The sequence below is a fragment of the Microtus pennsylvanicus genome, chromosome 10 (assembly GCF_037038515.1).
Source record: "Microtus pennsylvanicus isolate mMicPen1 chromosome 10, mMicPen1.hap1, whole genome shotgun sequence".
Classification (NCBI taxonomy): Eukaryota; Metazoa; Chordata; class Mammalia; order Rodentia; family Cricetidae; genus Microtus; species Microtus pennsylvanicus.
In genome coordinates this window covers 60,342,924-60,358,897 of record NC_134588.1, presented here as the reverse complement: position 1 = coordinate 60,358,897, position 15,974 = coordinate 60,342,924, and the positions used below count along the sequence as shown (strand labels likewise).

At 45.1% G+C, this 15,974-nt stretch overlaps 1 protein-coding gene across 2 annotated transcripts in view; it reads right to left on the bottom strand.

Annotated features, from left to right (window-relative positions):
* The window catches only part of Lmx1a (LIM homeobox transcription factor 1 alpha), a 143,390-nt gene that overhangs the window by 38,783 nt on the left and 88,633 nt on the right, over nucleotides 1-15,974 (bottom strand). For both annotated transcript variants that reach the window (XR_012911999.1, XM_075987478.1), the window contains exon 3: nucleotides 8,039-8,271. Coding sequence is in view for 1 of the 2 variants with exons in the window: in XM_075987478.1 (XP_075843593.1) it covers nucleotides 8,039-8,271 (233 nt within the window). In the remaining variant the exon portion in view is untranslated. The remainder of the gene's footprint in view (nucleotides 1-8,038; nucleotides 8,272-15,974) is intronic.

Sequence of the window (15,974 nt, the reverse complement as noted above, 5' to 3'; positions counted from 1 at the left end):
AATAGCCCCAGAGGTCACTGAAAGACTACTTTCACCTGATATTTTTTTTTTGTAGTGTCTACCCAGGATGTAACACTAGCCAGAATGTTCTAAAACTAAAGACAGTCTCTAAGATATACACGCCTGTAGTGGAAAACCACACATCTCCAATTCAAGCCACCACAAATAACAAGGCCCCCATACCACCCTGAGACACCTTGTGCCAGCTCTCCAGAGACATCTGATAATAGAGGGCAAAGAGGGATAGAAAGATATTTGTGAAATTATGGATCTTTTGCAAAATGAGTGCAGAAGCCATAAGACACCCAGAAGTACATGAACACCTTGCCGAGAGATAATACTAGAAATTGCCACTGGGTAGACACCAATCAAGTTTCATGCCTTGATCTGCATTATCTCTTTTCATTCTAAAAGCAGGTTCCACAGGAGGCATGGTAACCCCCTTTTTACAAATTAGGAAATAGCCTTGACAGAGTAGGGGGACTGGCCCAAGATTCCCCTGCTTTAGAGTGTCAGGTTAGCTATACTCCTGGACCTGTCTCATCGCAGATCCCCAAACAGACAAGACCTCCTCCTTCTCCTGCTATCTTTCATAGCTTACACTGTAAAAATGAACTGACAAGAACAATTCCAAGGAACATTCTGGTATTTACCAGAACGTGTGAGATAACTACTGCTCATAATCTACGTTATCGGAGAACAAGATTAGTCCAACACGAGTTGAAAGACGTGTTGCTGTACCGTAGACAATAATACCATCCCCGGTGTTGTAGGTGGAAATGAAGAAAGAGACTGTGGCTCTGTGGGTAAAGATAGCTGCTGGGCAAGCCTAACAATCTGAATTTGATCCCCAGAACCCACACAGAGAGAAGGAGAGAATGGATTCCATCAGACTGTTCTTTGATCTTTACACACGAGCTGTGTCATACACACACACAGACACACACACACACACACACACATACACACACACCAATAATGAATAAGGATTTTTAATTAAGCAAACAATAAAAGAAAGCTTAGCTACTACTGCTGCTAAGTATGACTGAGAAACAAAGAGAGGGAGTTTCAGACAAAGAAAGTGGTGGGAAGTATCTGGAAACTTAGGCAGACACGGCAGCATTCCACATGCTAAGAAAAATCAGAAAGAAAAAGGACTGACCAACAGTGTGTGTGAGAGGAAAAACACCTTACAGCTTTAATGATGTGTGGCTCTGGCCTCAGACGTTAATATAAACAAGAAGAGGCAATGTGTTCAAACAAGAAGCTGCATCATCCCGTCTATGACATACCAGGCAGTGCTGTGCAGGGCTGCAGAGTACAGGGACAGGCTCCTCGGTGGACTCTGGGAAGCTGCTACACCTCCTATCAAACACAAAGTGTCCTTCAAACAAATGAGTCCTGGGGTGGACCTCATTGCCCAGGCTTCCTCTGGGGAAATCCCTCTACACAAGAAGATCAGTTGAAGAAGCCCCGTCACAGCCAGGGCATGAATCCCAGGCATAATCTAAATAGTTTTTCTGTCCTCAGAAACACAGATGAACCCCAAAATGAGGAAAGCAAACATACAGTTTTATTCCATGGCAAGAGACACAAAGAGGAAATAAAATGCAAAAAGAAAATTCTGTCGGAAGGAACAAAATATGTATCCAACTCAAACTAGACATTCTTCATTGATCAAGGAATGAAGCAAGAAATAAAGCTGTTTGGCTTTAAAAATAGCCTATAATGAAGGGCAATGCAACATGGATGTTTGAATAAGTGAAGACATTAGAGAAAAATCTCCTGAAATCAAATAAATCCTCTAGCTGGCAGTGTCCTAGAGAGTTACCATCTTCATTGTCTACAGTTAAGTGCAGCATTAGCACACAAGGAAGCTGGAAGAGTATAGAAACATCTGTCTCACTTTCAACCATACTATAGGTTGAAATTTTTAATCCAAACTTAAGCTTGTAAAATTACTGCACAAGATACTTGGGTAATTGCTCATTTGAAAAGAAATTGGGAGACTAAAAGAGAAAAATGAGAAATGTAACTTGAACTGGCTAGAGGCCATAGTTGTCCACAGTCAGGAGTCAGGAACTCCTGCCCCCATTCCCAGGTCAAACAACTAGCAAATTGTGAGTATATCAACAAAATATGATACCCCAGCCAAGCAGTAACAATAACAATATTCTAGGCATACCGCATAGGGGATATCACATTCCTTCATGGTAGTACCTTTTAAAGACAGCATAATATTTCCACAGATAGATCAAAACATCTTTTCTATGGACTACTAAAAAGAGTGGGGAGAAACTAGAAAAGGCTTTAGAGTTTCCTAAACCCAAGAGATGGTTTCTATCAACATAAAAGATAACCATGGGTAGGGAAATGGTCTCTTACTGTGTGTTTTCTAAAAGTAAAGCCAGGACCAAAGTTTGAGGTTGTACATGGACCGAGACAGACACTGAGGCTCAAAATGCACAATCTGACAATCTATGTCAGAAGAATAGACCCATATCTATTGCCATGCCCAAAACTCAAGTCCATATGGATCAAAAGACCTCAACATAAAACCAAGCACATTGAACCTCATAGAAGAGAAAGTGGGAAGTACACTTGAAAGTATTGGCACAAGGAACCACTTCCTAAATAGAACACAAGTAGCAAGACACTGAGAGAAACAATTAATAAATGGGACCTCCTGAAACTGAAAAGTTTCTGTAAAGCAAAGGACACAGTCAACAAGACAGAAAGACAGCCTACAGAATGGGAAAAGATCTTCACTAATACCACATTGAACAGAGGTCTAATCTCCAAAATATACAAAGAACTCAAAAAATTGGTCATCAAAAGAACAAATAGTCCAATAAAAAACGGGATACAGACCTAAACAGGGAACTCTCAACAGACGAATCTAAAATGACTGAAAGACACTTAAGGAAATGCTCAACATCCTTAGTCATCAGAGAAATACAAATCAAAACAACTCTGAGATTCCATATTACACCTGTCAGAATGATCAAGATCAAAAACACTGATGACAATTCATGCTGGAGAGGATGTGGGGTAAAGGGAACACTACTCCATTGCTGGTAGGAACAGCCACTATGAAAATCAGTATGGTGATTTCTCAGAAAATTAAAAAACAGCCTACCTCAAGACCCAGCAATACCACTTTTGGGTATATACCCAAAGGATGCTCAACCATACCATAAGGACATTTGATCAACTATGTTTATAGCAGCATTATTTGTCATAACCAGAACTTGGGAACAACCTAAATGCCCCTCAACCAAAGACTGGATAAAGAAGATGTGGTACATTTATACCATAGATTACTACACAGTGGAAAAAAAATGATATCTTGAAATTTGCAGGCAAATAGATGGATCTAGAAAATATCATATTGAGTGAGGTAACCCAGACCCAGAAAGACAAATATAATATGTACTCACTTATAAATGGCTTTTAGACATAAAGCAAAGAAAAAAGAGCCTACAATTCACAACCCCCAGAAAACCTAGACAACAAAGAGGACCCTAAGAATGACATACATGGACCTAATCTACATGGGACATAGAAAAAGACAAGATTTCCTGAGTAAATTGGGAGCGTGGAGATCATGGGGGATGGTAGAAGGAAGAGGGAAGAAGGGAGGGGAGAAAAATATATAGCTCAATAAAAACACTAAAAATAAAATACACAAAAAAACGAAGATAAAGTCAGGAGTTCTGTGATGTGGCATACACCATGAATGCTCTACATCCAGCTTTTCACCAGACAACTCCTTTCAGTCCCCAGTGGGAAGGATAACTTTGCATACCAATGAGATAACTGGTAGCTGGGGGATCCCAGATAGCTGTAGAACTGAGTCTGATCACCTAAGATTAGATGGTTGATCGGTTCAGTCAGCCCTCCACTCTCAAGCAGGGCAGAGGAGCTGAAGGCTGAGTTGATCGTGAAAGTCTAATGATAAAATTGTGCCTATCCAATAGAGCTGTATCAAAACCCCAAAGGACAGGGTGCAGTTAACTTTCTGAGAGTTGAAGGTGTGAAGGTATATGGAAGCTGGTACATTCAAGGGAGTTATAGGATTGCCGATTCCCTTTGCATACACCTTGTCCTGTATATCTTTCTATCTGCCATTGGCACCCTCTGAAATTCTTTTGTGAGAAATGGGAGATCATAAATGAAACGTTTTCCTGAATTCTATCCTGCATTTTAACAAATTAATTGAGCTGTAGGAGGCCGTCCTGGGAACTCCAATTTATAGCCTGTTAGTCAGAAACACGGATGGCAATCTCCAGCTTGTGACTGGCATCTAAAGTGCAGAGGCAGCCCTAGGAGACCTAGCCTGCAATCTGGGAAATACAATATTACCTCCAGGCAAACCGTGTCAGGATTCGATTGACTGAGAGTTGGGGGGAAGCTCCCACACATCTGGAGGCAGAGGAGTGAGCAGAAAAAGCACATCAGTGTGTTTCCTTACATCTCCAGCTCCCTGTGGTCCAGGAGCTTCAGCAGAAGTGTGTGGAACCTCTGGTGGGAATGTGAACTACGTCACCTCCAAGATGCCCACCAGCGACAAGACCCTCTTGTTCCCTACTGATGGGAAAGAGCTCAGGCTTTAAGACCTCACAGGATCCCTTCCCTGGAGACACTAGGGAGGCATTAGAGCATCCGCATCACCTTGAACGCCCAAAGAAAATGGTCTGCCTCTGACTTTGAATTGCATCTACCTGCTAAAGAGGTTGCTTCAGGGCTAATGGCAAAGCAGGGATCAGGTCAAAAAAAAACACTGGACCACCTCGGAAAAGTGTGTTCAGCTGTGTGTGGTGGGTCCCTAGCACCTGAGAAGCTGAGGAAGAAAGATTACTAGCTCAAAGTTAGCCTGGGCTACCTAGACAGACCCTGTCTCAAAAGATCAGAAAGTCATGGGAGAAGGCTCAGTCAGTAAAGTCATTGTCATGGGAGCATAAGGACCTGGGTTCAGTCCCCAGAACCCATGTAAAGGCCAGGAGTGGCATTGAACAGCTGCAATGCCAGTGCTAAGGTAAGGGGCTTGCTAGCGAGCCAGTCTAGCTGGATTGGCAAGCTCTGCGTTCAATGAGAGACCCTGTCTCAAAAAACAAGGTATAGAGAAATTATGGAAGACCCCCAACAATCAACCAACCTCTAGGCTCTAATCACACACACAGACACAGACAATGACACACACACACACACGGGAAAAAAACACTACAAAGATCATCATGGATTCTCAGTGCTAAAAGGGACAGCAGATATCTCCCTGAACCATCTTCCTTCTCAACATGGCAACAGTAAGCAGGAGATCTCTTTCTTAAGTACTTGTTGAGTGAATGATCTTCTGTCCTGCCATCTTAATATTTTTGTGTGTGCGCACATATGTATACATGTGGGTACGTGTTTGTGTGTGCACATATATGTGTACATGTGGGTGCGTGTTTGTGTATGTGCATATGTGTATATGTGGATGCCTGTTTCTCTGTGTGTATGTGTGGGTGTGTGTTCGTGTGTGAGCACGTGTGAAGGTCAGAGATCAGTCTCAAGAGCCACACCCCTTGTTTTCTGAAGCAAGGCCTCTCAATGGTCGGGAGTTCACTTATATGGCCAGACCCCAGGGATCCACCCATCTTTGCCTCCCCAGTGTTGTGATTACAAGCTTGGATCACCACACCCAGCTTTTCTGCATGAATCTGGGAATAAATCTCAAGTTCTCAACAACAACAAGAGGTTCATTGACTGAGCTATCTTTGTAGGTCATTTTAATGTTTTATCAATGACTTTGATGAAGACAACTGACGTAAGTGTCACAAATCAGGCCAGACATGCCCATGCGGCAGCTAGAATTCTCTATGGTGAGAAGAACTTTGGCATTACGACATTGGCAGAAAAAAATCTAAGCTCTAAATTTGATTGCATCTGTATGAAATGGGGCTTTTTTGATGGAATTACATGTAATGACAAAGTCAGTAGGGTCCAAAAAGACACACTCTGTATTAATAAGGTAAGGTGTATAGCATGCTGTTATGAGCTTTTCTGTTTATCAGAGGGCAGAGTTTTCAGGCTAATTTTAAATGATGCACTTTAGGAGATCCCTGACCAGAGAGAGAGAGAGAGAGAGAGAGAGAGAGAGAGAGAGAGAGAGAGAGAGAGAGAGAGGAAGAAGAAGAAGAGGAGGAGGAAGAGGAGGAGGAGGAGGAGGAGGAGGAAGAGGAGGAGGAGGAGGAGAGAGAAGAGAGAGAACGAGAACACGAGAGAACAGTAAGCACACTAAGAAGGACAATTAACTTTAAAATAAAAGCCAAAGAAACATCACAGTAAGAAAATAAGACTAAGAAAGACACAGGAGTCGTGTCAAGGTTGTAGATTTGGTGCTGAGGGTGAAATGACAGGACATGCTTAACATAGGGCATAGCTGTGCCCAGCAAGGCTGCAGACTGGCCTGCCTTTATAAGGAATGAACTCATAGCTTGTCCCTGCATTGAGGACGACTGGGCAGATCTACAATTTTTGACACTGATTGATCAAACAAGATGCTTCACTCTTTCTCTCTTCCTCCTGTTTTCTTTTTGGTGTGTGTGCATGCGGTGTGTGTGTGTGTGTGTGTGTGTGTGTGTGTGTGTGTGTGTGTGATGTCTGTGTATGGGTGGTATCCGTGTGTGTGTGTGTGTGTGTGTGATGTCTGTGTATGGGTGGTATCCGTGTGTGTGTGTGTGTGTGTGTGTGTGTGTGTGAGATGTCTGTGCACAGGTGGTATCCATGTGACCTTGCTCATTTGCCGCATGCTCCTTGCATTCTCCCCAGCCTGTAATGTCTGAGTGTGGATATGTGTGCACATGGGCACCCAAAGCTGGTTCTAAGAATTATCCCTTATCACTCCTCCATCTTATTCACTGAGTCATGGTCTTTAATCAAACTCAGATCTCACAATATGCTTAATAAGTTTGCTAGCCTGTTTGCTCTGGAGACCCTGTCTCTATCTTCTGAGGCTGTAATTACAGGTGGGCCTGGACCTACCCAGCATTTACATGGGTACTGGGGATCCGAACTCTATCCCTTACACTCATGTGATAAACACTTGAACCCATGAGCCATCTGGTAAGTGTGTTACAGGCTGAGAAAGAAAATGAAGACATGGTAAAAAAACAAGCAAAGTCACATGAACACCACCCACGGCTTCTCACAGGCTCTTGGGAGAAGACGAACTCTGCCCTGTGGAACTCCTGGAAAGTTGACCCACTGAAACATCCCTTGTAAAATCTTCGTGCCTCTCCTGTTTCTTCCACCTTTTACTTCCCCTAAAGTCACAATGGGGTGAAGGCTGGTGGGCGAGGAAGAGAAAGAACAAAAATATTCAAGTTCCTTTAGGACATAAGTCACCGGACCTCAGGCAGATCCTAGCACTCCCTTCAAGCAGATGAGGGAACAATGCTGGGAGAAATTCGATGATTGCAGTAGACTGGATGGCTGCTTCAGTTCCCCCATCTCCATGAATAATATCGAATTTCTGTATATTATGGAGCCTGGCTAGCAAGGCTTCAAGCTGCATGAAGTATAAGTCCACATTCTGTAGGTTTGAGCTTATAAACTGCCTCATCCAATGGGATATTAGCCAACATGGTCCCGGCTGATGCTAGAAAGTGTGCTGTGTGCAGTAGGACCTGCTTTTTTGCACCTTCGTGATTGGCAGCTGATCATGCCTGCTCTTCTAGCCTGGGCTCAAGAGAAAATCACAGAAGTCCTGAACCTGATCTCAGCCTAGAGCTTAACTCAGTGGAGGTCAACAGACTCCATCCAGCCCAAAGGGAATCCCTCCTGCTAACCCAGACACTTATAAATATGTGTGCTTTCAGTGGGTTCTATACCTTGGAAGTTAGGAAACATTTGTTGTGCACCATTAGCATGACAAAATCTCACTAATAGTCGATGTTTCTGAGCTTAAAAAAGAAGTTGCTGAAATGCACAGGACTGCCTTGCCAAGGAGCTAGGCAGCATCCCATGCAGCCCCTGCCCACCGCGCAGCACTCACCTGAGTCTGAGGCCGCTGGGCTCACCAGGCTCAGCAACTCCCGCTCTTTCTCATAGTCGCCTTTGCAGAGCAGCTGGCCTTCCTTCAGGACAAACTCATCCCCCTTCTGCAGCTGTCGTTCGCAGACACAGCAGCAGAAGCAGCTCAGGTGGTACACGCTCTTCTGGGCACGCATGACAAACTCATTGGGTGCAATGGCTTCGAAGCAGCCTCCACATTTGACAGCAAATAATCTATGTGAGAGAGAAGGGAAAGCAATGACCATAAGGCTGGGTCTCCTCCAGTTTTCAGAGAGGGTCTTCAAGCTCTGGAAGGAATGTTTGTACTGAAGTCAACTTCAGATTCCATGTCTTTCTGGTCCCCCTAGATCCATGACAACTCAGGCTGACTAATGGAAGTCCCCAGATTTAAAGATTTATTTTTTCACTTTTGTATTATCTGATGAAATCGTAATTGCATTTGTAAATGCTTTGGCATAGGCGCGAAGTTAATCGTCTAATGATAACTGTGGGATTCATTCATTAGAGCATGCATTTACTATTTTCAAAAGAAAGAGCTGTTTTCTTTTCTAAAGCAGTAGCACAATTGCAGGGGCAGAAGTCTTTCCAAAACATTCTCTATCATCCCTAGGTACCAGAGGATCTGATAGATAGAGGAAAGTCAGATGACATAAGGGAGGGAGCAGAAAGGAGGGGGTCAGCATAAAACAGTACTGCTCCTCTCTCCACAGAGACAGACACGAGCTGACACAATGAATATTTCAGAAGTTGATGACAATTTGTTCGGCTGAGAAGTCTCACTTCGGCAGGAATGGTGGAAATATAAACAACTGGAGTGGTTTCCTACAGACAAGCCAACTACCACATTGGCCTAAGGGTGCCAATCCTATCTCTTTGCTTGCTCCTATGTCAGCAGTTTATTCTTTTCATCCATTTATTTTCATTAATTCAGAGGCATCTCTGCATGACCTGTGATCCACTATCCACTCAGTGTCTTCACAGAGGGCGGAAGAAGAGAAACCACACCCCAACTGTGTCTACATATGGAGTGGAGTGTACAGTGTGTGAGTGTGTGTTTGTGTGTGTGTGTGTGTGACATTGCTACAGACACAACAGTATACAAGACAAATCCGTCATTGTATGGAGCTCATATGTTTGTGGAAGAAAATAAATAAGACTAGGAAGACGGCTCAGAGGATAAAGGGCCTTGTCATGCAAACCCAACAGCCTGAATTCAAACCCCGAAGCCCACTCGAAAGAAGTAAGGTGAAAATGACTTCATAAAGTTGACCTCTGACATCCGCATGTGTGCCACTGCGGTACTAAAACTAAAACAAACTAAAAGGAACAATGCAGAGGCGCCCCCACGTTTATAAAATATTAACACAGAGCTATAGCATATATAAAGAATTACAATATTCAGCCACCTCCCAACCATAAAATTGCACTCATTTGGTTACAAGGCAATCCCCTCACACAGTATGTTTATCTTGGAAGTTTCCTGAGGAAGGGAAGAGTTTCGGGGGGGGGGGGGGCGTGAAGAGGAAGCTTGGGAAGAGCTCCCGATGAAGTGAGACACACAGATTGGCACAGGAGAGAGGAAAGACATTTAAGCTTTGAGTGGAGGAAGCCAACTCTTGAAAAGGAGAATGAGGTGGCCTGCCGTGGATCCCAGAACCACCCAAGAAAGCCTTAGGGCAGACCCAGTCTGCTGGATGGTAATATGGCCTGCAACACAAACTGTGAACCACCAGGTCCATCTCTCAGCCAGCAGGGTCTCCTGTGAAGCAGTTAACTCCGTATGTCCCCTCTCTACCCGTCAACCTCAGCACTGGAGTAAAGTGGAGGACCTATCCAAGTAGCTGTTTTGCCCTTTCTCCACTAATAAGCTCCACACCCAGGACTCCAAGGACCAGAAGCCCTTGCCCTTTCCCCTCCCGTTCTCCAGATGCTCACTGCGGTTTTCCTATTACTGGAGCCCCTCCAGTATTTTCTTTCACACCCTTGCCCTTCGCTAGATGCCACGCGTTGTACAGAAAACCTACCTACTTAGTCCCTTGGCCTCCCAAGTCCCTGGTCCATGTTTGCCAACCTGAGCAAACTAATCAATGCTTTTCCAGGAGCCCGTCAAAGGCCTTTTGTCCCCAAGCCTTGCTTCTGTTCCCCTTCTCCCGAAATGGACTGTTAAACAGACTCAAGGCAACTGTTCCCAGGGAGTCAACAAACACTTAGGAGGCCGCAGCAGCGGGTGGTAGCATCTGTGCTTGTCTGCCTTCTAGCCTGTTAATCTCTTCCTCTTTTTCTTTCCCCCTCAATTTGCCCCCCCCCCCACTCCAGAGAAGGGAGGGCCCGAGTGAGGTCCACAAAGACAGTCTGCCATGTTGACTCAGGAGCACTGGTGGAAATGGCAACGGTCCCACAGGCTCAAGTCCTGAAGTGGTCCTGCTCCCCTGAGTACCGCAGGCCACAAGAGGCAGGCAGGCCTGATTCCCTCCATTCTGCCTCCCTGAATCCAAACCCAGGTCAACTGCACCTTCCTCCCTCATCTCTCGTAACCTTCAAGAGCAACTCAAGAAGAGGAGCCTGCCATCTACCACCTGGGTGCCAGATGTGTACACAGCTGTACGGGTACCACTGTGGACCCAGCTGCTGACTGCACAGCCTCCCATAAGTTGTTTTCTCTAAGGCTCAGAGAAGCAGAGGAAAGGATTTGTTCAAAAGTCCAGGTCATAATTAAAACACAGCCTGTCTCCTCCTAGTGCTTGAGATGTGTCCCCCATGGTTACCTCTCCCTCCGAATGCTAATAAGACTGCATTCTGGGTTCAGAGTCTGCCAGGCTGCTGTGTCTGGGAAAGCTGGGCAGTGTCTCCAGAACTGTCAGCTCACCTATGTAGACATGACAGCATCCATCTTGTCTCACCACCCTAAATCACCTCCCCTCTCTCTGATGCCTTTGGGCTCATCCATCTCTTCCTTGGACCTCATTCTCACTTGTAAAATGAAAATAGAGCATCTTTCCACGGGGGAAAAAAAAGCATCCTGTGCAATATGGTCCCAGGGAGTATAAGTCCTAAGTGCGCCCCTCCATCCACAGATGACCCTCTGGGAGGAGAGGTGAGGAGGAATGTTGTAACAAATTAATCCACCCTAGTCCTTGAGAAGCTACAGTGGGCAGAAGGCTTGTGCTAGCTAGGTTTGTGTCAATGTGACATAACTACCTGAGAGACAGGAAGGAAACCTCCATTGAGAAATTGCCTCCATAACATCAGGCTGTGGGCCAGCCTATAGAGCATTTTCTTAATTAGTGATTGATGGGGGAGGGCCCAGCCCCCTGTGGATGGTGCCACCCCTGGGCTGGTGGTCGTGGGTTCTATAAGAAAGCAGGCTGAGCAAACCATGGGGAGTAAGCCAGCAAGCAGCATCCCTCCACAGCCTCTGCATCAGTTCCTGCCTCCAGGTCCCTACACTGTTTGAGTTCCTGTCCTGACTTTCTTCAGTGGTGAGCAGCAATATGGAAGTATAAGCCAAACAAACCCTTCCCTTCTCAACTTGTTTGTTTGCTATGGTTTTTCAACACAGCAATAGGCACCCCACCTAAGGCAAAGTTCTAAATCCGTGGTCCTCAACTTTCCTAATGCTGCAACCCTTTAATATTTTCTCATGTTGTGGTGACCCCCAACCATAAAGTTATCTTCATTGTTATCGTCACAACTGTAATTTTGCTACTATTATCATTGTAATGTAGATATCTGATATGCAGGATATCTGATATGCAACCCCTGTGAAAGTGTCATTCTATCTCCAAAGGGGCCACGGCCCAGAGGTTGAGAACCACTGCTCTATATGAATGGCCCCAGTTGGATGTGGTTGGGACATACACAGGGAAATAACAGAGAAGGACACAGATGATTGACCGAATCTACTTAGTCACAGAATTTCTTTATCTTTTTCCTTCCTCATCCCTCCTCTTACTGTCTTTCCCCCGTGCTTTTCCAGACAGGGAGTTACAGACTGGCTGTAACTTCATTCCAGGCCCTGCTTACATCTTCTTGTCCAGCTAAAAGCTGCAAAAGGCACAACCGTGAGTCTTGCTGGAAGTCAACTCCACAGGCTCGACCACATCCTAATGATATGGTTTACCTATCACTGAGTCTTGGCAGTCTCAGTTTGCACAGAGGATAAAAACAATCAAGTGCTGGCAGCCCTCAGCAAAGGAAGATAAAATAAGAATGCATGCATGGGGTACTTAAAGGTGATAACCTTTAATGCACAGGTATTTTTAGTCATTTTTATTGGCCATGCATCTGCCTTTTATACATGTGAATATTTCCTTCTTGCCCCAAAGGTGAGTTTTCATGTTTAAGGGCTTCCAGAGTCCCATCCTAAGACAGCCCTTCTTCCAGTGTGAGCTCGTCCACTGACTCCTAGCATTGACCTCATCTCTGTTCGTGATGTGCCAGACAGAGCATGGTCCTATCGTTGGCCAGGGTCATCCACAGAGAGCACTCTTTCTTATCGCTGACTTCATCTCTATCCTGTGCTTGGAGCCACAGTAGAAAGAAAAGCAGAAAAGATCATCTTAGGCCAGGGAAAGAGCCAAGTAGACCTGAGCTCAGAGTTTTCCCTTTACCAACAGGTCCAAAGAAGCCACTCCAGTCCCTGGGCCTTGAGTTTCTTGTCTTTCCTTTGTTAAAGGTAAGTTCTTCTCTAAACACCATACAATGTCAAAAACTTAGAGGTGGGAAAGGAATAGGAGAACAGGTCTCTGATCCCCATGTCTTCTTATTGTACAATTCTCAGTCAGAGAAGCCTGTATCTAAACCCTAATCTCCAGACAGTGTTTCAGCAGGGTACTGCTTGGCCATGCTAATCCTTCAAAAAAATATCTTTTTATACAATGTCATTTACATGCAGGCACACAGGTGCTAACACGTGTGCATGCATGTATGCGTGCACACTCACGTGCATGCACACACATCCAGATAAGTATATTCTAGGCTACACGTATTATGCAATCTATTTATTTAAAAAAAAAACTAAGACTGTATGTATTATATAGACTAGAAAAAATGTCTTCTGGAAGATAATATTTTACCCCTAAGCCATGTTTAAAATACACTAAGCTAGATAGTCTCTTAATTCATTCCCACTTCTGTCTTGTATTGGGAGGTCTTGTAACTATGGAAACAAGAGCATCTCAAACGCAGCTATAACGGCTTGACACTGACGCGCTACTACGAGACAAGTCTGAGGCCAAAAGAATCAGAGAATTTCAGAAGCAGCGGTGGACCCTGGCACTGCAGGAACTAAAGTAGCCAGGCGGTGGCCTGCCAAGACATTAGGTGACACTCGGATAGAATGCCTGCTGTGTGGTCTTAGGAAAAACACCACACTCTAAAGAGGATGTTTCATGGTTAGAACCTGCACCAGTCCCCCAAAATGATGTGACTAAAAACAAAGGGAGTTTATGGAGGACAGAGAAAGGGAACGCATCTTTACCAGATACCCATCCAGTGTCAGGGACTGGGCTCTTTGTTTGGTTTATTATTTCACCTCTTTTAAATAGAAGTATGAAGTATTTCATTAATTCATGGAGAGTGTCATACTTCAGCCAGACTTGACTTGTACTGTCTGGCTTCAAAGGAGAGAGGCTTGGGAATGCCTAACATAGGGTTATGCTCCATTTCGAGTCCACATGCTCCCTAAGAGATAACAGGATTTATCAGATAAACCCAAGACCAAGTCTCTGCTATGCCCTCTACTGACTTTGTGGCCTTGATAAAAATACAGGAGTCTTGCTTTACTCATCTACAAAATAGGAACAATGAGAGGGCCACCACCACACCACACACAGAGTCTGTACAGATAAAGGAACCAAATCAAAACCACTTAACACAGCTCTTAGCACATGGCAACTCCTCAATAAAATGGTATTACATTGGCGATTATGATGCCCATGATGGGTAAAGGGGCTGAAATAGGAAACAAGAATTATTTTTTAAAGAAGACACCTCACGGTGACAAAGACTGGGAGAATGAGAAGAGAGCAGCCTGAGGAGGGACCTGCTGGAGCCAGGAGCTCAGGACTGAAGCTTAGAACAATGTAAGGACTTTTTAAAACCCTGCTTTGGACAGGAGGACAGGCACGGCAGGATGAGAGAGTGAAGAAAACCTACTAGGCCTGAGATCTTGCCTGCTGTGTAGACTCACAGTGCCCAGTCAACCAACCACAGAGGATTCACTTGGATGTGAACCTGACTTGGTTAAGGGATGTGCAAGTAGCTGGCAAAACATTACTTCTGGGTGTGTCTTTGGGGATGGATCTGGAAAGAATGGAATTTAACCCACCATCACAGTCATCTCAGTGCCTTGGTACCACCCAGTTGCTTCTCAGACTTCAGGCTTGGGGCTTGCATAACCCCCACCACACCGAGTTCTCAGGACCCCAGCTTTAGACTCTTACAATACATAGGTTTTCTGGCTCTCGATGGCATAGCAGGGTGGCCACTTGGACTCTATAATCACATAATCCAATTCTCCTAATAAATCTCCTCTTATATATCTGTATCTATCTTGTTTGTTCTTTTCCTCCAGAGGAGCTTGAGTAGCGCATTGCCCTAACAGCTCCAGGAGAGCTGACTAACAGCATTCTTTACACATTAGAGCGAAACCAGTCGAGAAACTGCCCTTTCATTTTGTGTCTTAGTACCAGTACATGGGGCACTTTTGTCCATACGTCCTTGCGATGCCCTCCAATGTCCCCCTATCCCTGCCCTATCATACACTAGCTATACCAGATGCTTCACACCCCATCTTCCTTCCGTGCTAATGGTACAACCTCTTGTGTACAGGAAGAGCAGAGAGCATGGCAACCTTGTGCAAACCCACAAGCTACCCCAGACCTGCAGAATTGAGAAGAGCATAAGTGAGCTCTCATGACAGCACCCCAGACAGCTCCTAACCAGACGTATGTCTGGAGACATGATCTTCATTAACCTTGATCTAAGGTCTGGAAGGCCTTAAAGGAAGAGTCAGAAAGCATCTGGACCACAGACAAACAGAAGGATGGAGGACCCAATAAATACAAAAGACGTTAACTCCAGTTGAGCCTCCCGTAGTGTACAAATAACAAACTAACTTTAGCTTTGGAAGCTAGACTATGACAGGGCATACTGCCTTTCCATGGTGCTCCTGGAGCTGAGTTGGTACGGTGCATGAATCCTCTAGTTTAGGAAGAAGGAGGTTCAGCATGGGAGAGAGGGTCTAGGGTGGTTCTTAAAAAGGCAGGAATCAGCTCTGTTTCCACCCTCTCCACCAGGGGGCAGCATAGCAACGTTCATTAAGTACCATGTTGACTTGGTAACTGAGGTCATCCAGGCAAGAGACAGGGATTGGCCAGAAGCCAAAACTGTCTGCTGGAAAATCTGCTGCTGGGAGCCTGGGAGACCATGTGGCTAAACTGAGGGAGAGATGGTGAAAGAAGAGTATTCAAAAGTATTGGGAACCAAAAGCATGGCTTGTGGCCTTAGAAGAAGTGACACAAGCAACCTTGTCAGCTGGCTCAAGGTCTCTGTCCTTGAGGCTGAGCCAAGAGCATCACAATAAGCAACCGAGCGCATGGTCCTGAGACGGTGGGAAAGTCTGCAGAGACAATAGGAGCAGCAAGATCATCCATAGGAGACAGTCTTAAGACTCTGCAGTGGTGAAAACATGGGAAACAATAAGTGGCTGGCGGAGCCAATCAGAGTCTCTGTCTCCTGGTGGCTCCCAGGGAACTGCACAGAGGACCATACAATGGGATGCGTGAATGGGAGAAAGGACAGTTGGTGCTGGTGTCTGCAGCCCAGGAGCTCCACGAGGCTGGCCTCACTAAGAAAGAGGCATGAGGCTCTTTGCCTCTCAAAAAGCTGTTAGCAATGGCTGGGTTTACCTTGAA